Source organism: Emys orbicularis, chromosome 6 (assembly GCF_028017835.1).
Source record: "Emys orbicularis isolate rEmyOrb1 chromosome 6, rEmyOrb1.hap1, whole genome shotgun sequence".
Lineage (NCBI taxonomy): Eukaryota > Metazoa > Chordata > Testudines > Emydidae > Emys > Emys orbicularis.
The window spans coordinates 41,490,907-41,517,984 of record NC_088688.1 but is presented as its reverse complement, the minus strand read 5'-3'; the positions used below and the strand labels follow the sequence as shown (position 1 = coordinate 41,517,984).

The window sequence follows — 27,078 nt, the reverse complement described above, 5'->3', positions numbered from 1 at the left end:
CCCTTATAATGATGTAGTTTGAGCCAGCTGCTTAATGACTGAATGTACATCACAGGTTCACTATTAGGGAGAAGTATTTTCATAAAGGAAGTTTTGTAGCCAGTGAGGCTGTGTGGAGCTGCTTTCTACTTCATAAAGGCCCTTAATTAGGAGACAGTGAGTTTTATGCAGTTTTTCTTTTCAGTTGGTTGTTGAAACAATGTGGTGCCTTGGTGTATAAAAGAACCAAAGAAGAGAAGCTAAGCTACTACAGGATACCTCAAATATTTATCCAGCTTCTATGGAGAAGTCTCAGGTAGATTCCCAAAGTACACATCCATAGCTCTGCATGCAAGTTAGACTTCCTTTATTTTAAAGAATCAGATATTTTTTTCTTGTATTGTACTCCTGCTGAAGTTACCCACAATGGAGCCTATGCATTTACTGTTCCTGCTAAAAGAAAGCAAATTGGGAAAGGCATGTTTAGAAATTCCTGACTACTGCTGAAGTGGCAGATGAAATAATGTGGGATTTGAAAGTATTTATTGATATTGCTATGCAAAAAGTATTTTACTAAGTGTATATGTTAGCGGTTCATAGAATCTCATTACTGCTCCTGGGGAGATTCTATGTCAAAAAATTCAAAATTCTACACCAAAAAATTCACAATTATGCAAAATTCTGCATATTTTATTTGTCAAAATAATACAATATAATCACACCAGTTTCAATTGTTTTGGTAATTTATTTAAACTACAATACAGAAAAAAGTCACAATAACTATTCAGCATTTCCTAAACACATGGAAGTGAAGTTACAAACACTTGGTAACTAATACCCTGCATTCCAGTTATAATCCTGGATTTTCATTTAAATTACATTACAGAACACCGAACAGTGCACACACACAAAAAGTAGAATGTCATTTTAAATTGCGCAGACTTTCACACATAAGTCATACAGTTTTGCTAATCATTGTCCTGGACCTGGCTGGGTACTTTGGAAAGTGCATGGTTCTGATTGTCCTGACATTTTATTGACTGCTTGGTAAATGTTGCCCTCAAAGTCCTTTTTTTTGTTTGTTTGTTTGTTTGAAATGGGTAAGTAAAATAAATCCTGAGCCGTAATCTAACCCCATTTTGCCACTTTGGCACAGGAAAAAAGCGAGAAAGGCACACAGATCTTCCTAGCTGAGGATTACCTTACTGTTATTTATAATAAGGCTCCTTTACATCATTCTGGCAATGTAGGAACCTTGAAACTTTTACAGGTTTTATGCTCTGGGGGAATTGACTGAGAATGGGAACAGTTAACTAACAATAGGAACATTAACAATGTTACTATACAGGCAGGCTGCTACATTTCTGCCTGCAGGATATAGCTTGCCTTGTGCATAATAAAAAGCCCTACCCTTCCACACCAGCGAGCTGCAGTAGCAAGTGAGAGGGACAGAGTCTCTCTCTCCCCCTCTCGCTTGTTGGCACACATGTACGCCCAGCCCCTTCCTCCCCCCAATGGTGATTAATCACACAGGCATGCATGCCCAGCCTCCCACCCCCATCTCCGAGGCTGCTCCAGACACACTGGAATAGACGTGCTGCCGGGGAAGAGACGTGTGTCCCCTGGCAGAATTTTTTTTTTTTTTTGCATTTTTCTGCGTGGGGGGGGGGGGGGGGCACAGAGATATGCAGGCCATATGAATTATGGGGTGCAGAATTCTGTCAGGAATACATTACAAGACAAAAGCAGTTTACAGAAATGGACAGATAAAACCAAAGCCTTTTAAAAACAATTGTGCAAACTATTACTTTACATTGGAAATTACTCTGTCTTCTATATTTTTGTAGCACCCCAATGAAATTGACTTTGACCAACCTTGCTGTGGAAAATTAAAATTGGAAATGTATGTGTTATAGGTCTCTTAAGCTACTATATGGAACATGTCTTAGCAGGTGTCTGCAAATTCTTACACACAGTTTTGTTAAATGGGATATTGGGTGAAGGAGTCACTGTAAAGCTTGTTACATTTGGAAGTTCCTGATTAAATATTGGGGCAGGTGATTTTACCCTCATCCCTTACCATTAGAAAAAATCTGCAAAATGGCCCCTTAGAAGGAAAACTCTTAGAGTTCCACAACAGCATTCTTGCCCTCCAAAATGTTGTGGGTAAAGGATGGTTATTTTCTCCCCCTCATGTAATTAACATGAGTTCCACCTCTCAGAACCTGTAGCTCCCAAGGGATTTGTTGGAAGTCTTTGTACCAGTTCTGGAGTCCCTGACTTTTCACCTGCCCTCACCAGCTCCCATAAAGTAGTGCTTCAGCTGAGCCTTGCTGCTAAGGCAGCTTCTACCGGTGGCTACCGCTGGGTGCGCCCTCACCACCAAAAGTCCTGGTGTTCCAGATCATGGAGGTGGTAACAGGCAAAAATCTAGCTACCGTTGCCAGGACTTGACCCATCTCCACATGCAGATCCCTGGACCTTGCAGAAGGCCTTCCATGGACTGTAGCTCCTTCCCAAAGTTTCCACTTCATCTCGGATACTATTTGAGCACTCGGGTACAGTTTTAGTTTTAGAATTTTGTGTGTAATGGAAGTATTAAGTTATATCCTAAATTCTCTGTACCATATTGTCAGTTGTCTTTAAGGCAGTTTGTGTCTAAAGATATGTAAGCTTTGGAATTTTTAAAATTTTGAGGCTCTTGAAAGTGACAGATTGATGTCACTGGATTAGAATCAGTCCAGATTTCCTTACACTGCTCTGTTACTATGTCTCATTCCTGATCTGCATACTCTCTGGTATTTGTCTTATGCCTCTTCTGAGGGGAGACTGCCAGATCATGTAGTGGTTTTGTAATGTACAAACATCCCCACTAGGCACAAGAATGAGATTATTAAACTTTTACCTTGTGCCCCAAGCAGGATTTGAACTGAGGTGTTAGAGAGATTAAAGTAGAATCTATTTATACACCACATGACTTAATCCCTGCAACATTTTTTTATTTATAAAACAAACACTTGATCAAGTGTTCTTGAAAGTCTATATTTTAATACAGGATAATTTTGTAATTAAGTTACGGTGTGAAAGTAATGCTGTCTGACTTCAAACATCTTGATTACTTGGCAAATTATACTGAAATCACGTAACTGACCTCTTGTCTGAAGACGTACGCTTCCAACCACCTACTTAAACTTTAGCAGATTAAAAATTAAATGTGATGTTTACTTCCTGTCCATTCTACTTTGTGGTTTTTAGATGTGTGGCACAAGATGTTTGGGGGATTGTGTGCTGAGCCTAGTGACCTGCTAGCAAGGCTGAGAGCTTCTTAACGAGGCTTTGATCCCTAAGTCGTTTAGCACACCCATCAGCCCTTTACTTGGGGCAGGGCTACTTAGGAAGACCAGGGCTTTAAAAAGCCCGCTCCTAAGTGACCAGAGGAGCTAGTGAATGGGACCGACTAATGGGAGTTTTGCGAGGGAGTTCTCCAGGTAAAGGAGGACACCATCCCTGCCCATCCTGGCTAATAGCCATTGATGGACCTATCCTCCATGTTTATCTAGTTCTTTTTTTAACCCTGTTATAGTCTTCGCCTTCACAACGTCCTCTGGCAAGGAGTTCCACAGGTTGACTGTGCGTTGTGTGAAAAAATACTTCCTTTTGTTTGTTTTAAACCTGTACCTTAATGTGTACATAATAAATATGTGAAGCATGAAAGCAGGATACATATTCTGACAGTGACTCTGCTTACTACACTGCGTATCAGCAAATAGCTGTGCCTCTCTAGATACTCATCTTCCCTCTATGGGGTTGTGACAGAAAAGTGCAGTGGTAAAGATATCATTGCAGTAAGTAAATTTTTCCAGTAGAATAAATTCTGCTAAAATGTAGTAAGATATTACTGTGTCCCCTTCTCTAAGTATGTGCACAGAGCATTATCTCTATTGGCCACATTGCCAACAGTAGGTCTTCTGTCAGGCTGTTCAGAGCTGGTGGTGAACCTCTGCTTAAATGTCCTCAAACACTTCCCACTTGCTTCCACAAATACGCAAAATACAACAAACAGAAATAATGGGTGGGAGAGGAGATGTTTCTCTTGCCCGTCAGCATATTAAATGTGCATTTCACTGACATTGTGCAGCTACTCAGAGTGCAGTTAAATTCTTGAGCCTTCTAAAATTCCCACTATATGGCTGTGTAAGCCAGGGCAGTAGTATGTAAGCTTTGTTACCCAGGATAACTGTTGGTACAGTCTGTGCTGTTTGAGGGGGAAGTAGTGGCTGTCTGAAAATTGTGGCTGTGTGGATTAGGTCCTGTTTTCCTGACCTGCAAAGATTGATGGTGAATTGGTCACACTAACACACCAAGGCCTGAACAGCAATAGAGAAGTATCTCTTTTGGCTGATACACTGAGGTTTGGTGGGATGGGAGTCATAGAATGGACATGTAGGTCTTATTAGTTGCCTCTGAAAAACTGGGGATCCCTAACAATTCGTAACCAGTAATGATGTCCTACCACTCCCTCATACGCAGCATTAGTATAGGGTGAATAGCCTTATATACCTCCAGTACAACAGCGTCAACTGCATTTATCAACCCTGAACTTGTTCCCAACTGACTGGTGGCAGTTGGGGAGTGACCAGCTTCCAAAGGGTGAAACCCACTCTCTCCTTCATGCTGGGGTGAACTCTCCACTGGGAATTCTGGTGCTGTAGTGCTGGGTTGAGCTCATCACAGAGCTCCAGGAAATTGCCTTCTATGTTCTGAAGTTGTGTGGCTACTGCTGGTTGTCCTAGGTCCCCAGCCCTATCCTGTCCTAACAGTCTGCTTGTTGGCCTGGCCCAAAAGTGGCACTTAGCCTAACACAGTTGATCAAGGAATAGTTCATAGAAACCTTTGGAAACTCAAGATAGCATCAGACCAGGCAGATTGGATCTCTGACAGTTGCAAGTCTCTCTCTTGCTCTCTGTATTTCTGCCCAAATGATTGCAAAAATTCCAATCGCTTTCTGGCTAGTGCCATGCTCATAGGTTCTCAGTATTGTAGGATCTGCATTTGTCTTAGCAATGGTCAGGATCACAGTATTCTGGGCTGCCTCCAGGCTGGGAAATCAATTTAGAAATGACATGATGTGAGTTCTGGGATACAGTCAAGGGAATTATAGGCATTTGACTGCTTCCTACAGGTCCTCTGGCCTTCTAGAAATATCCCACAGTGTGATGTGAAAATTGCCCAGAGTGTAGCAGGCCTGGGTTACCTACCCATATGGCTGTGCATAACACTTCATAGGATCATAGAAATGTAGGACTGGAAGCGACCCCAGTAGGTCATCTAGTTCAGTCCCCTCCACTGAGGCAGGTCTAAGTATTCTAGTAGAACCTCAGAGTTACGAACACCAGAGTTACAAACTGACCAGTCATCCACATTCATTTGGAACAAGAAGTATACAATCGGAGCAATAGAGACCAACCCCCCTCCCCCCCAACAAACAAATATAGTACAGTACTGTAAAACATAAAGGGAAAGTTTTAAAAAAAAAAGTTTTGACAAGGTAAGGAAACTGTTTCTGCGCTTGTTTCATTTAAATTCAGATGGTTAAAAGCAGCATTTTTCATATGCATAGTAAAGTTTCAAAACTATTAAGTCAATGTTCAGCTGTAAACTTTTGAAAGAACAACCATAATGTTTTGTTCAGAGTTACAGACATTTCAGAGTTACAAACAACTTCCATTCCCGAGGTGTTCGAAACGCTAAGGTTCTGCTGTATCTAGACCATCCAAGCAGGGACGTTCTTTCCAGACCACAAGATTACAGTGGGGAATGTGGAAATGCCCATAGTGATCTTGGGAGACCCGGTTTACCCCTTACAGCCCTGGCTCATGAAACCTTACATGGGACATCTGGACAGCAGTAAGGAGCATTTCAACAACAGGCTGAGTAGGTGCTGGATGACAGTTGAATGTGCCTTTGGCAGATTAAAGACGCGCTGGCGTTGCCTTTATGACTGGTTAGACCTTAATGAGGAGAATATTCCCATGGTCATAGCCTCATACTGCACTTTGCATAATCTCTGTGAATCTAAGGGTAAAATGTTTGCTCAGTGGTGGAGCTCTGAGGCAGAGTGCTTCGCTGCTGAGTTTGAGCAGCCAGATACCAGGGCTGTCAGAGGAGCCCAGAGGGCAGCAATTGAAATCAGGGAGACTTTGAGGAAGCACTTTGACAATAAGCAGCAGCAACATATTTCTTTAGAGTAGCTTCCATGATACATTCCATGTTTTTTTTCCCCTAGGAGGCTATGTTGACATTTGGGGCCACATATCCCAGTAAGAAAATGATTTAAATGCCTGTACATGTACTTGTAGTGATTGCAATGTGAATTTGTAGAAAACAAAATAAAGATGATTTACCATTATAAAACTTTTTGCCTTTATTAACCAAGAAAAAGCACAGTGACACTCAGCAAAACACAGATGCTTGCTGGGAAAGGAGGGACTGGGAAAGGGCAGACCGTCACAACTGTGTGTAGAGCTACTGTCATTGTGAAAGTTGTGTGAAGGGGTGGAGTGATGGGGAAACTGAGGAGTCCCAGACAGTGGAAAGGAATGTGCGGGCGGAGTGTGTGTGTGTGTGTGTGGAGGGGGGGCGAGGGAAGGCTGGTAAAGAACTGTGCATGTGCTGCTGTGGAGGTCGAGCCCGGACCTGCTCACTCTTCAGCATTATTAAAGACTTGAGCATTTCTGTTTGCTCCTCCATTACTTTTATCATCCGCTCAGTTGCATCCCTAGCAAATGCTTGATTCTCTTTTCTGTCCTGACTTTTGGTTTCCCAGCACTCCTTTCGTTCCCTTTTCTCTGTACTGGAGCACTGCAGTACCTCCCAGAACATGTCTTCTTTGCTGTATCTTGGCCTCTTTCTTATCTGGCAGAGATGGTCAGCAGGGGTGCATGGGGTGTCCCTGAAGGCCACATCTGGTGAAGCACGGGACAATGCACAACATTGAAACATTTCACTTATATGCACCTTTTTCAACATACCAATCACTTTCTCACTGACCCTGGCCAGGCACACATCTCTGCAAGCACCCAAAACATGGTGAGTTTTGGGTGGGGGTGGGGGAGGGTGCTGCACCTGTACAGAAGAACATGCAGTCTTTGCAGGGGTTGTGGTGCAGCTTTACAGGGAAATAACTCTAAAATTATCCCACACTTTTCCACAGGCAGGGATCATTCTAGCAGACATCTTAATGCTGAGGGGAAGCAGGGAAACCAGGGTACATCTGCTGCATGCTTGTGGCTTCTGCCCTGCTCTATATGCAGCTCACCTATATGCCACTTTGGTCCCTGCACAAGTGATTGCCGAATGGCGTGGGACAGTGTCCTACAATGGGGGAAGGAACAAAGCTGCACTGCCACGCAACCTGCGCCAGAGAATTATCGAGTACCTCCAGGAAACTTTCCTGGAGATCTCTCTGGAGGATTCCCGTGAGATCTCAGCGTGCATCAACACCCTGTTCCACCGTACTGATTAGCTACACGGGGAAATGTCCAGCTCACAGAAACACGGCCAGCCTCTCACATTTCTATGCCCTGAACCCACCTCCGCACTACACAAGCCACAGCCACTTGCCAGGCATCTCATCTGTTTCTTGCTCACCGGAGAGCAACTGCTGAAACTGGCTAGGCACCTCAGCAGTGAAGAAAAGTTCCTGGCTGCTTGCCCCACTGGTTGACCTGCCGGGAGCTCCACATCCAAGTCTAGCTCCACCACTTCATCAATAACTTCATCCTCCTGGTTAGGTACTCTTTCCGCCTCCTCCGTTCTCTCCGAAGTATCCACGAGGCTCTTGGAAGTGGGGTCACCATTGAGGATACCATCCAGCTCCTTATAGAAACAGCAGGTTTTAGGTGCAGCACCGGAGCGACGGTTTGCCTCCCTCGCCTTATGGTATGCCTGCCTCAGCTCCTTTATCTTCAGTCTGCACTGCAGCATGTCCCGATCATAGCCCTTTTCACACAAGCTTCGAGAAATGTGCCAATAGGTATCCCATTCCTACGGGTCAAGCGCAGCTGGGACTGCACAGACTCCTTTCCCCATATACTGATCAGATCCAACAGCTCTGCTGTGGTCCAGGCGGGAGAGCGTTTGATGCAATAGCCAGCCATGATCATCTGGGAAGACGCGATGAGACTTCCCTATGCCAAGCCAGCAAGCAGGAAATGGAATTTAAAATTCCCGGGGCTTGCAAATGGGAGGGGCAGATTGTTGTTTACCTGGCTGCCTGGCAGCAGAGTTCAAACTGCTGACCAGAGCGGTCAGGATGGTGATTGTGGGACACTTCCTGGAGGCCAAATAAAGCGATTAAAGCATGCGTGGTGTCTACACTGGCTCTTTGTCGATAATTAAGAGAAGGGAAAAGAAAAAAGTCTCTGGTAGGGGTGGAAGTATTTTGTCACCGAAATTGGGCATTTTTCCTGACAAAAGTCGCATTGCAGTGTGTACACACTCACTATTTTGTCGCCAAAAGGCAGTTTTTGGCAACAAAACTTGGTAGTGTAGACAGAGCCTTACTGTACTGCCTATCTTTCCTGCACATTGGTATAGTTTGCTCTTATGACATTTAATAATGTCTCTTTGAAAAACTGCCAATTCTCCTGAACTCTTGTTTTTCCTCTTAGATTTGCTTCTCATGGGATCTTACCTACCAGTTCTCTGAGTTTGCTGATGTCTCCCTTCTGCTGTTTTCCCTCCTACCATTCCTTAGAATCATGAACCCTCCATTTCTTGATCACTTTTGCCCAAGCTGCCTTCCACCTTCAGATTTTCAACCAGTTCCTCCTTAACCAAATCCTAGAAACAGTATGCTGTCTTAAAAGAGGTGCTCACGCACTGATGTCTGTCAAAATCAGATGCAGAATAGCCTCTCCTCTAGACACTTTCTCCACCTTCTGTAATAAAAAGTTGTTTTTAATGCATTCCAAGAATTTGTTGGATAATCTGTGCCCTGCTATATTATTTTCCCAGCAGATGTCTGCGTAGTTGAAGTGCCCCATCACCAAGAAGTCCTGTGTTTTGGATGATTTTGTTTGTTGTTTAACATAGTGCAGAACAGACACATGGTGTCTCAAAACTGCTGCAACTGTACCAGTGTGAACAGACTTGATTGGAATGAGAAACATTGGTTTAATGACATCAACACATTACACCTTTATGGAGTTTTACAGTCTAGACCGGGGTGGGCAACTTTTTGGCCTGAGGGCCACATCGGGTTTCTGAAATTGTATGGAGGACCGGTTAGGGGAGGCTGTGCCTCCCCAAACAGCCAGGCGTGGCCCGGCACCGACCCCTCCCCCCCCGCTTCTTGCCCCCTGATGGCCCCCCCGGGACTCCTGACCCATCCAACCCCCCCATTCCCTGTCCCCTGACTGCCCCCTTGGGACCCCATCCCATCCAACCACCCCTTCACCCAGTCCCCTGACTGTCCCCGGAACCCCTGCCCCTGACTGCCCCCTGCCACCCCCTCCAACCTCCCTCCTTCCTGACTGCCCCCCAGGGACCCCTGCCCCCATTCAATCCCCCTGTTCCCTGCCCTCTGACTGCCCTGACCCCTATCCACACCCATGCCCCCTGACCACCACCCGAACTCCTCTGCCCTCTATCCAAACCCCCCTACCCCCTTACCGCGCTGCCTGGCGCACCGGTGGCTGGCGGCACTACAGCCGCGCCGCCCAGAGCACCAGGACAGGCAGCTGTGCCACCCGACTGGAGCCAGCCACGCCACCGCGCAGCACAGAGCACCAGGTCAGGCTGCAGCTCTGCAGCCCCGCTGCCCAGAGCATTGCGCCAGCGGCACAGTGAGCTGAGGCTGTGGGGGAGGGGGAGCAGCAGGTGAGGGGCCAGGGGCTAGCCTCCTGGGCCAGGAGCTCAGGAGCTGGGCAGGAGGGTCCTGCAGGCCGGATGTGGCCCACGGGCCGTAGTTTGTCCACCTCTGGTCTAGACAAACCTTGAGTCAGCTCAGATATCCATTCCCCCCCCTTTGCTGATCATATGTAACTTTTATTGTTATTCTGAGAAACAGTTTCCAGAATGTCTTTCTCCCTTCCCCAGTAATGAATACAAGTTAAATTGACAGATGATTACATTTGTTTGCCTACCTCTTTTTTCAGAAGATCAATTGGTATAATGATATTTTAGGTTTTATTTAGATATGGCCTGCTGAGTGAAAAGTACCTGAGGATCTTGGCAGGGAGAGCGTTGTAGGGAGCACCTCTGTGAAAGCCTCATCACATCCATGGTATTGGATGCAGAGGGAAACCACGGACAGTGGCTTCCTTCCTGGGATTTTAGGAGCAAATACTCAGTTCCTGTCCACATTTTGGATAACCCTTGAGGGGTGGCCCCAGGGGCAAGGAATTGTAGGGGATTCCCTGTCTTTGCTCTGTATCACTGTGTGCTTCCAGGTGGCCAGCCACAGGCTGACTTCTGCAAAATGGTGATGATGTAGGAGGCGTGGACGTGGCCTGCCGCTTTCCTCCAGTGTTTTTGGCCATGTGGATCAATGCTCTATGTGGTCCCTTGTTTTTGGATGACACATCTACTTCTCCTCTGACATTTTCCCAGGTTGAGATCTGCTGCAGATTTCACGTCTGTGTCATGCAATAAAGCATGAAGTTGTTCTTCGTGGGTTTTCCATTACGGGACCTGCTAGTGCAGCAGAAATATATATTTTCTGCTGCCTTTGGATCTTTGTGGTCATGCAGGGATCTTAAGGATGGGTGCAAATCGTATTTTACTGTTCAGTGTTTGGTAATAGTATATTTATAATGGGTGATCAAGGAAAAAGCTTTGTATTGTACAGATTTGTGGCAGTCATAAATATAGGCTATTTTTTGTTACTTTTTTGCTTAAAATATTGCAGATCCTTACCACTAGTTTTGCTAAAATACTGTAAATTCTTACAGTAATCTTGCCAGCTTCCGTGCTGTGGAAACTACCCAGAATTGTTTTTATAACTGACACTGGTTCTAGTAGTTTAGTGGGAATATTTATTTCTTTTAATCTCTAACTGGCAGAAACGCAAATGCAGTTCGTGGTGGTGGTTTTTAAATCAAATTTTCTATTTCAAAAATAGGAGATTCAGGTGTGTGGGGCTTGAAAAAAAACTTTGCTTTGCTGGAGCTTTTGGAACGACTGCAGAATGGCCCTGCTGGCCAATGTGGGACAACAGAAGAAGTAATTGGCCAGTCTGGAGAGGTATTGATTCAAGAATGCTTATCTTTGTTTAAAACTGAAGAGGAGAGAGTTCGTTTCTAGCTTAACAAAAATTAAAACCAAACACTTACCAAATTAAAAGTTCCTAATGGTTGCAGAATGTATGTATTGTATCTATACAAATCCTAGATCTCACCCAGCTAATAAACGAATTGCTGTTTAATTGTTTGCATTTTTTCAGAATAAAGAAGTACTAAAAAATTGAATAATTAATTTGTGCAGTGAATATGGTCCAATACATATAGACTCAAGTAGAGGAAAAACCAAAATTACCACTTATCTTGCACACTTACGTTCACTGAAAAAGGTCATAAAACTCTTTTGGAGACTGCCACTCTTTATAAGTGTCTTTTAGCTGCAGTATTACAAAAAAAGAAAAGCTGCAACACCTCCTGAAAATCTGAAATTTATTTTTTTCTTTCCCAAATTTCATCCTTTTACATTAATTTGGTAAATGCATTAATTAGCTGTTTTGAGCATTTCCTGATGGCTGCTTATACACCAGTGTTATGGCAGTGAGATAGTGATTGAGCCAGTAACATATAATCAATCCTAGAAAACAATGTATTGTCTAAAAGAGGTGCTCACCCGTTGATATCCTGTTTTTGTTTTTGTTTTTTAAAAGAGACATTGGAGAAAGGTCTGGGATCTGACTTTCATTGTTTTTGAGCATCTTCAGTACCTATTGAATTCAGTTTGAGTTGTGGATACTCAGTACCTCTGAAAATCAGTCTCCTGTGGTTCACTCAAATGGTGAATTTTTTTAATGTATTTATTTATTTCTAAAGAAGGGCTTGGTGAAAGAGTGCAGAATTTAAAATCACCCATTTGGAGTAAGGTGAACGTTCCTCAGCAATTAATGATTTTAAGGGGAGTGAAATTTTTAGGCTTGAACAAGTTGAAAGTATCTAATCTAATTTATTTTCAATTATTGGAATCAAATATTAACGCAATAAGGTTTTTTTTGTTAAAGAGCATCATTCGTTGTGATGAAGATGAAGCTCATGTTGCATCTGTATACTGCACTGTTTGTGCCACTCACTTGTGTGCAGAGTGTTCCCAGCTTACCCATTCTACGAAGACATTAGCAAAACATAGGCGTGTACCTCTTGCTGAAAAACCTCATGAGAAGACCATGTGTTGCCAGCACCAGGTGCATGCCATTGAATTTGTTTGTTTAGAAGAAGATTGTCAGACCAGTCCCCTTATGTGTTGTGTCTGCAAAGAATATGGAAAGCATCAGGGTCATAAGGTACTGTTATTTTTCTATTACACTCATGCTGTTGGGTGATTTAAGAAAATAATACTTTTTTCCATTGTTAAGCACACAAAGAGAGGGAGGGAGTTTATGCCTGATCTTTGAGCCTTTTATCAAGAATGTCACTGCCTTTTTGTTCCTTTCCTTTACTGCATGCAACTGCTGTGGTAACAGTGCAATAACAAACAAAAATCATTGTGATCTGTAAAACCACAGTGCTGTTCTTCATCTATTTATTAAGGCAGAAAGGCTCATCATCTATGCGAGCCACCAGTTTTGATAGTTGTTAGCTGTTCATGATGTAGAGGTTGCAGCATCACCCAGACAATTTAAGCTGGTCTAAATAGTTTTTTTCCTTTTTCGCTTTACATTTTATTAAAGATAGGGGGAAAAGACAAATGTGCACACGTAGTTATTTGTGTGATTGCTAGATCCCTGTTTCAGTCGCATAACAAAATGAATAATACCTGATTTATTTATTTTTAATTTATCAAAGATTAAGTTTAGTCTAAATTTTTCCTCTCTTTTTCCTTCCCTAATTCTTTTGCACAGTATGGGGGAAAACCTTATTTTAGCTGGGCTGATGGTGACTGGAAGGGAAACTTAGAACTGACATTTGGTATGTGTTACTTTTGATTGTAGCATTCTGTTTTGGAACCAGAAGCAAACCAGATCCGTGCATCCATTTTAGACATGGCACACTGTATAAGAACCTTCACAGAAGAAATCTCAGACTATTCCAGAAAACTAGTTGGGATTGTTCAACAAATTGAAGGAGGAGAACAAATAGTGGAAGATGGAATTGGAATAGCTCATACAGAACATGTAAGAAATTGTTTTTCTCAAACACAACATAATTTTTTCTGTAGTAACCAAAATCTTTTAAGAGTGTTGTATGAGAATTATACATAAGAGTTCACTCAGAGTCCAGTCCTGCAAGTTACTGAATACCCTCAGTTCTGCAAAGTCAGTGGAAATTGAGTGTGCTCACACTAGGGTGACCAGACAAGAGGAAGAAAATATTGGGACACATGGGGGAGGGAAGGTCGCTGGCGGAGGGGGAAAAAAAAAAGTGGAGTGCTGGGAGCAAAAAAACCCCAAAAACGGAGTGCCGCGAAATATCGGGATGTGGGACAAACACCTAAATATCGGGACAGTCCCGATTTTATTGGGACATCTGGTCACCCTAGCTCACACCTGGAAAGACTGAGTCCCAAGAGAGATTCCAGGAGAACTTCTATCACATTGATTGTCTCCTTGATTTTCCTGAAATTAGAGCGGCTGTGGGGAGAGCTATATACTTATACAGCATTGAGGTACTATGGCAAGTAGTTTGTCCATGTGTCCTCGTATGCTGTTGTATTTTTTTCAAGTTATTTCTCCATGATAGTATTTATTTTCATACACTGTATATGTGTAATAAGTAATTGTTTATTGGAATAACCTATGCAAGGGCCTTAGTGCTGGGAGCAGATATACAACCCTCACCAAAACTCTGCCTGTTGAGATCTGAATCTGCCGGTCAAAATAATTTAGAAGTTAGGAGTTGAAATGTAACACAGCACTAAGTATTATACTGTTTGGATAAAATGATTTTTGATTGTTAATTTTCTCTCTTTGATTTTATGACTTTACACTGTAGGTCCCAGGTACTGCAGAAAATGCCCGTTCATGCATCCGAGCCTATTTTTCTGATCTTCATGAAACCCTTTGTCGCCAGGAAGAAATGGCACTTAGTGTGGTTGATGCACATGTGCGGGAGAAATTGATTTGGCTCAGACAACAGCAAGAAGACATGACTATCCTGTTGTCACAGGTTTCAACTGCTTGTCTTCACTGTGAAAAGACTTTACAGCAGGTGGGTGATTAAGTGAGCTGTAACATGGAGCAAGTGCATAGTTGGGTCCCTAAATGAAGCTTCGGTTATAAACTGCTAAATTGGACAATGCTGTGCTTTTAAATTTTCATTATCATGTTAGAAACACACTACTATAAAGTGAGATTGAAAACATTATAGTAATTATTCGTGATGTGAATATGGAGACACAGATGTGTAGCTCAGGCTAAAAATATAGGTTTTATTGGGGAAAGGTTTTACAGTTGCTGTTACTAAAATGAATACTTTATTGGAAATAAAGTCAGGGTGGAAAAATGTTTGCTTGGAATTAAGTGGTTCTCTGGAAGGTTTGCAACCCAAACATCGCAGCATTGTGCTAAGTATGAGAAGGAAGTTACCATTCTAAAGATAAAACTGACCAGTCTGTTTTCATTGTCCAAGATGAATAAAGAGCAAAAAGTAAATAAACATATTTAGTAAAAAGGAAACTTTATTTTTAAAATTCTTTCAGTTTTATCTATTTAATATGCTATTATTGTAAGACAGCTTTTTATTTTTTTAAACATGATTTTAAATTGCTTTTATCTCTTTTAAGCCATTGGGAACTAACTCTGGTCAGATTTCACCTTAAATACTGACATTCTACTTAACTAAATTTCCCGGTTTTAACACCTGGGTACAGTTTTTCACCGTGTTATAGTGTTGCTATATGCTATTAACCAATTGCCATATTCCAAGTCCGAGGAAGCTACATTTCTGTGAATGGTATTAGATATTGTTCTTTCACATCACTGGGGGGATTAGGGGTAAGAAAGAGAGATATGTGTTTTCTCTTTGTTTTTTTGTTTGTTTTGCAAAGCTCTTTGAGCTCTATTAGGATTATATTTGCAGTATAAAAGTGGAAAATGTATCATTATAATTTCTTAAATGCATTTTTTGTAAATATAAATTTTGTTCTATTAGATTATTCGATATAAAAAAGAAAATAGTTTTATTGCCATACATAACTATCTGCCCCTTTTTTTCCATTAAATGATTTATTAGTAGAAAGAGTGCTTCTGCCTTTTGTCTGTTTTAGGATGACTGCAGAGTAGTGTTGGCTAAACAGGAGATTACAAGGCTACTAGAAACATTACAAAAACAGCAGCAGCAATTTACAGAACTTGCAGATCATATACAGCTTGATGCTAGCATTCCTGTCACTTTTACAAAGGTATAGTCTTCAAAACCCTTTTCATATGTCTTCAAGATTCTGTTGAAAATAGAACTGTCGTCTTTCTGAAATTCAAAATGTGTATTAAAGGAAAACTGCAATGATTTATCACCAGACTTTTCATAGATGCTGCAAATGCATTTATTGTACAAATACACCTTTTAACAATTTTTCTAGCTGAGACTGACTCTGATTTCGGAATACGGAGGCTGCCATCTTGCACTATGACACGAGATACTTACTCTCTGTTGAAATAGATGGGGAAAAAACAGACGCTATGAGTGGTGCGTCTATGTCAATTTGAATTTATAATATATTTGCTACATAGCTCTGTTTTTTACCTCAACTGCTATATTTTTCACTGTTTTTAAATTTTATTTTAATCAAGCTAGTGGTCAGGAGTTCTAAAAAAACAAGAGATGCTCTCCAGAAAGCAGCCCTCCCCCTTATTTCCGTTCCCCCCCTCCTCCCGAAATGGGGAATGGTTTTGTACAAACGCCAAGCCTGATGGATGCTGGTTATTTGATTTCTTATCTGCCTATTAAAAATACAAAATAATAATTCCATTACATATTTCCATTTACAGCATTCAAACTGATGTATTTCTTCCATGATTCTAATGGTGAATTTGTTCATCTCATAGCTTAGCATTTGGTACCAACTTGGCAGCCTTCATATTCTGAGTAGGTTTTATTGTTTAGTTTCAATGTGTATCTCAAAATAATATGAAGTTGTTTTTGAAAGAAGGTTGAGATGATTGTGAAATTTTGGTAATACACTAGAGTTTCCTCTAAGTGATTTATTTCCTAATTCTATAATTAAAGAATTTTTAAATGGGCTTTGGATCACAGTTGAACAAAAAGACAAGAAGTTTGAGAATATTGAAGGATGATGTTTTGTTTGTGTTGTATATTTGGCTGTATCCTCATCTCTTCATTGTTAATGAGGGAAAGGAAACACTGTTGTTTTGAATGCCTTGCTGCTGTTTTCATTATGAAGTAGCAATAACAATGCCAATGAAGCGCTTTCCTTCAGGGAAACAGGGGCTTCAGTCTGGAGACTGTCTCAGTTGTACTGTGTTATTACTAGGGTTACTATCAAAATCTGTATGGTAGAACCTGAGAGTTACAAACACCTCGGGAATGGAAGTTGTTCGTAACTCTGAACAAATAGTTACGGTTGTTCTTTCAAAAGTTTACAACTTAACATTGACTTAATATAGCTTTGAAACTTTACTATGCACAAGAAAAATGCTGCTTTTAACCACTTTAATTTAAATGAAACAAGCACAGAAAGTTTCCTTAACTTGTCTAATCCTTTTTAAACTTTCCCTTTATTTTTAGTAGTTTACATTTAACACAGTACTGTACTGTATTTGTTTTTCTTTTCTTTCCCTTTGGGGGGTGCGGGGGGGAGAAGGGGGTCTTTGCTGCTGCCTGATTCCATACTTCTGGTTACAAATGAGGGGTGTGGATGACCAGTCAGTTAATAACTCTGGTGTTCAGCACTGAGGTTCTACTGTACTTCAGTACTGCTTTTAATTTACTATTAGTAGATACTTCATGACTTGGAATCTTTACTGTTTTGTGCAAGATATTCATGTGAACTTGCATGAAAGAGTCAAGAAGACAGTAGTATGTATTTTCAGATGTATTCCTAGTATTTCTGCAGCAAGGTCAGTGATTCAGAAGTGGAACATATAATTTCTATTGCACAGCTTTTCTCATTGGTTACTGATGGGTAAGGTTAAGATTTTTGTCACGCTTATTTTTAGTAAAAGTCATGGACAGGTCGTGAGCAATAAACAAAAATTCATGGGGGCCCTGACCTGTCCGTGACTTTACTAAAAATAACGGAGGAGAGAGGGCGGGGGGGGAGGGGGAGGAAGAGGAGGAGGGAGAGAGAATTTGGAAGCTGTCTAGTGTAGTTGTTGGAAGCTCCAGGACAAAGTCTTGCCCCTCAGCTCAGGCCACCAGGTTTTTCTGCCTCTGGTGGTGGAACAAATTGGCAGTTCAGTTTCTCCTGACCATTTTGTTATATAATTTTCAATTTTTCACGTGGCAGTGAGTTAAAATATATCTTCCTCCCCCCTAGATCAGGTATTTGGCAGCATGGTGGTTTCAACCACCCAGATCTGCTGCTGCAGTACCTCCTCTCTGAGACTCCTCTGTCCCCATTCAGGTATGGAAGAGCTGTCTCACAAATACCAGGTACATTAAAGTGGTGTTCCCAATGTGAGGCAGCATTTACATACTTTAGAGGGTGAATTATGCTCTGTCTGTCCCCAGCCAGCCAACCCTCTTGCTTGCCATGGCATGGTGCTCAGAGTAAGACCAGCATTTGGGTCCATCCCTGCCCTGAGGAACCATAATTCCAACACAGAATAGTCTGATCAGGAGCTTCTGAGCAGTTGGGGAGACACCACCATGAGGACACCAGACAGACAGCTCAGGGGGTATGTCCCTCAACAGACCTGGGCTGGACTGGGGAAACCACAGAAAGAATCCAAACTCTTTGAGGTCATGGAATGGCATACTTGATAGAGCACAGAATACAGTGTCATTCTCCAATCATATCTGAGTGTCCCTTAGATTGTTGCTGAAAACCATCCCAGTTTTTTTTAAGTGACAACCCAGTTTTTACTCTAGACCTTGCATACTCACTATGGAAGCAATCTCTGCAGGATGGGGAAGCATATTTGGAGGACAACATTTCAGAGTATACGTCCTTTTAGTTCACTTCGACACCCCTATCAGTGGTGTATCTAAAGTTAAACAAAACAAACAAATAAAAAGCACCCCACAAACATGGTTGGTTGTATGGGATAGGACCAGAGGCCCATCTAGTCCAATACGCTGTCTGTGACAGCAACCAATACCATCTGCTTCAGAAGAGGGTACAAGTAAGTACATAGGAGGCAATTAGCTGCTCAAAAGGGAAGTCTCCTGCTACCTTCTGTTAGAGGTTGGTCTGTGACTAAGACGAGTGTTTTTATCCCTTCCAAAAGTGAGAGCAACCAGATGTCAGAGCTTCCCCATGGCAATGAAAATAATGTCCTGGGCAGAGAAGAATCTGCTACCTTTCAAGACAGTAAAGGTAAAGGGTACAGGAAAGAGGGAAAGGGAAAGTTGAAGTCCTCCTAGTTTTCCACTGACCTAGAAGCCATAATGGACTTGCTAGATAGCCAAGGAACTCACACTGCACCTGCAGAAAAGACCAGATATATTTGAAGCAAGGACTTTTTAATCCAGCCCAGTTATATTTTGGTATACAGACAGAACTCAACCAGGAAATTTCATTCCTTGATATCCAATTTATGTTTGTGGTGTCAGTGGAAACAGAAACTTTAGGGAAGGAACTGCCTCTTTGTACAGAGCTCAGCACAGGGGAGCCCTGGCATCTAGATGCTACCATAATACAAATATAACAATAGTTATGAAGTACTGATGGATATCTGCTACATTAGCATTTCTACAATGGATTCCTGTACAACCAAGCACCATAGAAATGAGAGCTCAGGGACTCGTGGTGTTCTGCAGATAGCTACATCAGACTTTTCATCTTGGTATCATGAGATGCCAACATTAATCAGAATGACAGATTACATAAGTCTGTGGCTGGCCTTCCTAGTTGCCATTAGCTCCAAAAGGCAGGTTTTGGAATTAGTTCCCCTATCTGTACAAGAACCACATTGGTGGCGTTGTGAGGGTTTCTTATAGCTCCAGAAACCTTTCTGTTTAAGGCACGTTCCTCTTTCCACAATTCCTGGCAAATGGTTCCCCTATCATTTACTGAGTGGGGTTCTGTAGCGTAGGCAGTAGGTCAGACTAAATGAGCATTATGGTTCATTCTGGATTTAAAATCTATTAATCTATAAATTGGTCTCTAAGGTGCCACAAGTACTCCTCGTTCTTTTAACTTTACAAATAGTGAGACATGTTGCATGCCACAGAGATCCTGGAGTTTCCTATAAAGACAGTGAAGATGGATCTTTTAGCTTGTTTTCAGTGTTTATATATTTTTTTCACCAGGACAACAGGGTACATATTGGACCAAAAATGGAGATTCGAGTTGTGACCCTAGGATTAGACGGAGCTGGCAAAACAACTATTTTGTTTAAGTTAAAGCAGGATGAGTTCATGCAACCTATTCCAACAATAGGTATGTAACTGAGTGATTTAAAAGTTTGACTGATTCATTGTTAGGAATAAGAGTATAAAAAGTGAACTTTTCTCTTTTAGGTTTTAATGTTGAAACTGTAGAATATAAAAATCTGAAGTTTACTATTTGGGATGTAGGAGGGAAGCACAAGTTGAGGCCTTTGTGGAAGCATTATTACCTCAATACACAAGGTAGGATTTGCTAAAACATTTAGACTGTTTGTTTGGTTTTGTAGTTTGTGCATTCATTAGTGCCAAAAGAATATGACTAGAAATCATTTAATCATAGAAAATTGACATAAAATAAGTAGTTATGTGTAAGGTGAAGTATGGGTGCTAGATTCATGGCCTAAGAAAATATTTTGGACCAGTAGATCTTGACGTCTGCTGGAAAAAGTTGCATTCTTTGTAAATTCATCAGCTCCATAATTCATGGAGCCATAACAAAAATTAGAACCTCTGTCCGCTGACAGTGGACAAAGATGTAGCATTCCAGAAGTTCACATGGTGATAAGTAGCACTTTACATGTGTAAACATTCGATAACATTTGAAATTAAAATACTCAGCTCTACAAAGTAACGTAACTTCTGACCCAGTACTGCAGCACAATATCCAATCATAGACTTGTTTTTATCCGTATTAATGTAACTATCAGAATAAGTTTGCTGTCCACATGGTAAAACATTCTTCTGAATGTTACTGGCATGAAAGTTCCTACTATACTTTTGGGCACTGAGTTATGGTGATGTCCTAAGTGCTCTATAGTTAAGTTTGTTTTCTATTTAAAGTGGGGTTCAGATTCCTGAATTAAATATTTCATGAAATCATTCCTAAACACACAGACTCTTTCAAGGACAACAAACTTCAGTTTTCTAGGTGCATTCTTCAGAGCCTTCTTTGCAGAATTCTGTGACATTTTAAATCACTCTTCTTTTAAAAAAATCATTTTCAGACTGTAGAGATCACCAACATAGGGTCTTTTCTCCTATGAGAGATGAAGAGGGGCAAGGCTAGGGTGAGAATTGAAAATACCAACAGTTAATTTGCTTCTTTGCTATAACTGTTTTATTTTTCCACTGTAAAAGCTGGGAAGCTCTGAAATTTATACAGAGAATTACTGTTCTCCAGTTCTGCCTCCTTAGCTCATTAATTTTCCATGGTCTACAACCTCCATGAGTTCCTAATAGTAAATGACTCTATGCCACCTCTTCATTCATGCCATCTTACAGCCTCTTTGGCATGTAAAATCCTCCTACAAGTATACATAACCTTAACTTAAGGCTTGTCTAGATGAGAAAATTGCACTGGTTTAGATAAAGATGTGATTTTAAAATGATTTAGTTATACTGGTGCAAAGCCGTGTGGACACTCTTATTTTGATTTAGTGTAAATTGATTAGGAATTGCTTTAAGCTAAACTGAAACAAGTGTCCACACAGGGCTTTGAGTTAGTTTAACTAAATGGGTTTAAAAACAGATTTAAGTTAAACCATTGCAACTTCCTTCTGTACACAGGGTCTAAGATACTGGCTTTTGGGGAGACTTTTTTTTCAAATAAGTATGTCTATCTGTACAATATCTTAATGCTGAGGTTTGAGTTAATGTGCAATTCTGAGACACGCAATCTGTGCATTGTAGGTGGTTCTATGTTGGAAATAAACGAGAGTTTATGGAGTTGAGGAGTCAGTGCATTTGGGTATTATGTCTGAGTGTGTGTGTGTAACACGTTTCGCTATTTTTTTCATAGCGGTGGTATTTGTTGTCGATAGCAGTCACAGAGACAGGGTTAGTGAAGCACACAGTGAACTTGCAAAGTTATTAACAGAGAAAGAATTGCGGGATGCCCTGCTGCTCATCTTTGCCAATAAGCAGGTATTGGTGAATTTTTTTCTACCTCTTGTTTCTTTTTAAAACTGTAATTAACACAAACTTTGTGAACTGTCTGCCATAATTAAAAAGTGGGGATGGGGAAGGAATAAAATTTAGAAGTTTTTCCTTAATGTTTAGTGACAATATTATAAGAACAGACTAGTCACTGATTTAATGAATTCAACAGTTATTTCTGCGTGGGTGACAAGGTCAGTAAAACCTTCTGTCCAGCCTTAAGATTATTCATTTGGTTTGCAGTTTTTAAGATGTGGGAGATTTTCTAGCAGTTCTAAATAATCTATATTCTTATCAGTGAAAGTGAAATCTCTAGAAAATTTACCATGTGCATTTAAAGTAATGCCTGGCTCTCTTGCAGGATGTAGCGGGGGCTCTTTCAGTAGAAGAAATCACAGAAATGCTGAGTCTCCATAAACTCTGCTGCGGCCGTAGCTGGTATATTCAGGGCTGTGATGCTCAAAGTGGCATGGGACTATATGAAGGATTGGACTGGCTTTCAAGGCAACTGGTGGCTGCAGGTGTACTGGATGTGGCTTAATTTCATGACAGTTGCAAATTAAATTTGTAATTCACTTATTTGCACGGGTTAGGATGTTGTAACAAGGTCTGCATTGTGAAGATGGAGATTTATCTAGAGCTCTGGTTATAGAAGAAAATGTACGTGGCATCTGCTTATCAAAGATTGTGGAATTGATACAGTAAACGTGCAATTGCTACAGTTTTTAAAATTTGGTAATGCAACAGATTAATAGGGTGGTCTGGCTGCTAAGGTGCCTAGATTTTTTGTGTGTGAAACTAGGTTGTTACTTCCAATTTAAGCAAGCTTTTTCTGCTAAAACATTGTGTATCTAAATTGGTCCAATATTCAGCATAAGGTCACAGAAGTTACTTACTATTAGAATAAAATTCTTAGCGACTTAGAAATACTTATCCAAAAAGCAACTTCAAAAAAAAACCTTGAGCTATTTAGAAAGCAACCAAAACTCTAGATCCTCTTTGGTAACACGTTATGCCACTTGTAGTACATTTAAAAAAGCATTAGCTTAAACTTTGCTTTGAAAACTCTATATAGACTCTACAAGAAGGAAAGTTATTCCCCAGTCATGTATTTATTAGCCTTATTGCATGCCATGGGATGTATATAGGGCTAGAAAGTGGTAAGAACATAGCAGTCTTTCTAGGACCTTGCAGATTTAATGGGTGTTGGCATTAACTACCATTCATAATAAAAGATGCAGTTAAATGAAAGCAAAGCAAAATTAGACACATTGAAATGTCTTCTTTCCGTGAATAATACAAAATATATTGATTATAGATGGGAGTTGCCTGTGCATGCCCAAGGACATAATGTGTCTTTAGAGATTAAACTTCATCCTTAAGAAATCAAGTGAACCTAAGAACTTGCTAAAGAAAGCATTTGAAATATCAGCCCACTTATATATTTTTACATGAGTTATGCTTCCGGAAAAAGGTAGCAGCCTTAAAATATTGAGTAACCTGCTGTAAAAGCACCGCATGCTTAATAACTCTTTCTTAGAACAGCAGATGGTAAAATATGATCTAAACTTTTAGAGTCTGATTCAGATTCTTTATATACTTGGAACTATCACCAGTGCCTGTATTCAAAGATTATTCATTCACAAACTCTCAGAATCTTGGGGCTGTATCTCTGTTTAAATTTAGGGAAGATTGGAATAATTTATTGATGTCTCCTCTTTTGCTGTGCACACAGTTCTGATCACCATAAATCTGTGTGGTGAGCACACCTGGTGTGACTCCTCTGTTCCCTTCTGTAACTGTAACCCCTGGAAAGTGACAAGGCCATGCAGAAGGAATACTATGGTATTAGTACGTATTTTGTAGCATTTTCCCCCACTTCATACAGTAGTTAAAGCAAAGAATATAGAAACAAATTATTTTAATATATTTGCACTTCAGAAGGAAGCAGTTGTGGTAACTGCTCTCTCCTGATGCGCTGGTTTATAATCACCTCCATTCTTTACGTTTCATACTAATGGTGTTATGTACATTAAGCTTGCTGAAACTGAATGGTTTGAATTGTAGCTCAAGTGACAAGTGTCACTATTTTCAAAGGTGTAGATACAAATTAAGCTTGTCTTCACATTTAGAAGTGATCTTAAAAATTCTTGCACCCATACTAGAATGCTAAGAGAAGGATTTTACAGACACTAAGTTCAGACTGTGTATTTGAAAGCTATATTCTCATTCAGACTACACTTGATTATATTGTATATAATTTACATAGACTGAAGAGTTTTTGCTGCCAAAATCAAACTGAAAATTGTTCACCTTTCAGCCTGCAATCTCTTGCACCATAGACATTTTCTGCCCCTTTGACTACCTGCTCAGCCTATATTGCAGACCCAGCATAGACCTTCATAATTCTTTGACTGTCCTTTTCATAGTTTTATTTTCAAATATTAACAAGTTCTAAGTAACAGACACTTTAGCTGGAAGATTTTTAATGAATAAAACATGCATTGGTTGGAAGATCTAATATGAAATTTGTCATTTTAGTTGGTACATTCTACATCTTCAGTGGGTTCAATTGTACATGCTCTCCCACTCAGCTGTTACTCCTTTTGTTTTCTCTGGTTATTTTAAAACACTCATCAAAACCAGTCAATACTTTGAAGGGCTTGTAGAGAAGAGTATGTTTGGGGGAAAAAATTCACTTACTCATCTTTTACTTTCAGAACAAAAAGTTCTGCTGCCAATGTACTATACTTGCATAAAAGTGTTATTTTTTAAATGGAAACTAATGTGACTGATTCAAGTAACTGTGAAAATAGGTCTTGCATTTGTCTGTGAACTCTTCCGGTGTTATCAAGTAAACTTAGATTTATTTGTGTTATAAGTTAATACTATATATAAACTGCTTCAATTGTAAATTTTAAATGTCAAACTTTAATTCAGTTTTTAGTGTACTAACTTATGCAAGTTATGATTGGGATGTGTTTCACATTCTGTTAGAATTAAAAAAAAATTACAAGTATTGCAGAGAATTATCTGGGTAAAACTAAAGCCTGAATTGTTTAAAAGGTTAACTATAGCATTTAGCTATCAGGTCTAGATTTTGGCTTAATTGTGAAACTGAGTATACATAACCTGTGCAGTGACTGAAGAAAAGTGTTTTTAAATTAATCTTGTTTCAAAATAGTAAACAATAGCTAAGCTATTTGAGCAGTAATGCCTGACTTCTTGGTATAGTCTAACTTTCATTGTATGTAATTGAACTTTTTCTAATTCTGCTTGTGGACTGAATGATGACTGAGGTTCTGTCTGCAGGAAGATATTCACCAACAGTTCTTGTTCTAGGCTACTGGAGCAGGGTTGGGTATGGTAGTACTTCACAAAGGAACAGCTCTTATCTAATGGAAGAGTGATTTAGCTGATGGAGTTTTTGAACTGCCTTGACATTTTTTTTCCAATAAAGAGAATACTTTAACCCTCTGGTTTAGGGTACTATCCTTCTTTTGAGCACTTTCATTTAAACCACTCTTGTTGCAGGTTAATCTAAGAATAGGAGTGTGAGTATTTTGATAGTCAGTCTAATGCTAGAATTTGGAAGTTATTCACAATGAAAAGGTTATGGTCTGAAGATGACCATTTCATGATGCTGAAAATGTTGGTACTGGTATCCAAAATTCAAGGATTGGATTGGATTAGATTAGATTAGAACCTACCTTCAAAAAACTGTGATACAAAAAAAAAGTAACAATATTTAGAAAGTAGGCCTCAGGGACTTCACTTTTAATACTAGCAGAAAAACATCTATCCATACGTTTCAGCTAAGGTTATTGTGACTATCAGGCACAAATTTCAACACTTAAAAGACCTTGACTGAGGTAAATGCACTTTGCAAGTTTGAAGTGCAGCTCTACTCCGAAGTGGTATTTTATCCAAATGTGTGTACACATTTGTGTCACCGACTTCAGTCACAAATCATATCACTGCTTTAATACAGCTGCCATACTGGATTTGTATTCCTACCTGTGTGCCAGGAATTTCTATTTCTCATTATTGATACTATTGTAACTCCCTGAGTGAGAGAAGAGCATGTTGTGGGATGGGCATTGCTTTAGCATACTGCTGCTGCGCCTATTCTGTAATCTGAGGTTGAATCCAGGTGAGTGATTCTCAGGAAAAAAATAATTCCTGGTTCCTCTGACAACATCAAGACTGCAGTTACATTAATACAGAAAAAAAAAAAAAAAAAAAACCCCTGACAATGAAAATAGGTTGTATACAGTGTTGTATCCAAATCAGTTCTAGGATATTAGAGAGACAAAGTGGGTGAGGTAATAACTTTCACTGGACCAACTTCTGTTCAAAAGCTTGTCTCTCTCACCAACAGAAGTTGGTCCAATAAAAAAAAAATAACCTCACTCACCTTGTCTCATTGAAAAGGGCAGAGTTAAAAAAACAAAACACCCTCTATGTATAAATACTTTTAGCATTGATTATTCTTCTAATATAATTAAACCTATTTTTGAATTAATGCAGGACTATTGAAGTGACAGTTTACATCCAGTGTGCTGTTACCTATCTGCTACACTAGTCCTGTTGCATTGAATTTAGTCTAAGCTAGGGCCTTCCTTTTGACATTGTTTTAGGCAGGGGAGGAGGTAGGCAAAAATGTGTTGGTTGTCAGCATGACATTAAGGGAAAATTGTAAGCCAAAATGGGGGCTTACATTAATCTAACTCTGGAAATACTAATGTCACTATAAGCCTTGTATTCCTGTAGAAGTTGGAAGAAATAAGACCTGCACCTCTACCCCGCTATAACAGGGGGAAAAAAGATTTGGCATGCTGCAATAGGTTTTGTGAATGGGCTACCCTAAATGTTAACCCAATTAAATCTTGTGCTATGGCCTAGGATTAAATGAACCCAACAAATAGTTTTTGACAGAGTTAAAATTACTTTGTAAGGAGAGCATTTAGTGATATGATCACGTTTGACACAAGTTCACTAGAAGTCTGTAAAGGTGATATCCGTTATCTGCTCTTCATTTAAATAAGAGACATTACTAGAACACCTGAAATAGCGAAGAGATCTCCATCAACCAGGTATTTTAGTGGAAAGAAATACTTGTGTAGAATTTTAGGCGGAACTAGAAATTTATTAGTCCATTAAGTCTACTGCTAGCAATTAGTGCTCTACTACAGCCTAAAATCAAGCAGCTCATGTCAACCTAAACAGGATCTTATGCATTAGTATTTCAATACCTGACTCTTAGTTTGCCACCCTAAGGATACTTAGCCGGATACACATATGCAGTCTCTAAAGGACAGAGGCAAATCCCATGTACTGTCATAACATTTTTTTTTTCTAATTTTGGGATGGATGTGCTGAAAGACTGTATTAATTAGCAGACTAGAAACTGCTCTGCAGACTATATGAAATGCTCACATTTGCTCTTCCAAAAATATCAATTTTGATGGGGAAAGAACCT

At 40.2% G+C, this 27,078-nt stretch overlaps 1 protein-coding gene across 1 annotated transcript in view; it reads left to right on the top strand.

Moving 5' to 3' along the window:
- Window positions 1–22,137, top strand: part of TRIM23 (tripartite motif containing 23) — a 30,951-nt gene extending 8,814 nt beyond the window's left edge. The window contains exons 3-11 of the mRNA XM_065406200.1: window positions 11,105–11,226; window positions 12,218–12,496; window positions 13,145–13,327; window positions 14,145–14,360; window positions 15,418–15,552; window positions 19,584–19,713; window positions 19,794–19,904; window positions 21,460–21,584; window positions 21,958–22,137. Coding sequence (XP_065262272.1) covers window positions 11,105–11,226; window positions 12,218–12,496; window positions 13,145–13,327; window positions 14,145–14,360; window positions 15,418–15,552; window positions 19,584–19,713; window positions 19,794–19,904; window positions 21,460–21,584; window positions 21,958–22,137 — 1,481 coding nt within the window. The remainder of the gene's footprint in view (window positions 1–11,104; window positions 11,227–12,217; window positions 12,497–13,144; window positions 13,328–14,144; window positions 14,361–15,417; window positions 15,553–19,583; window positions 19,714–19,793; window positions 19,905–21,459; window positions 21,585–21,957) is intronic.
- Window positions 22,138–27,078: the final 4,941 nt, after the last annotated feature.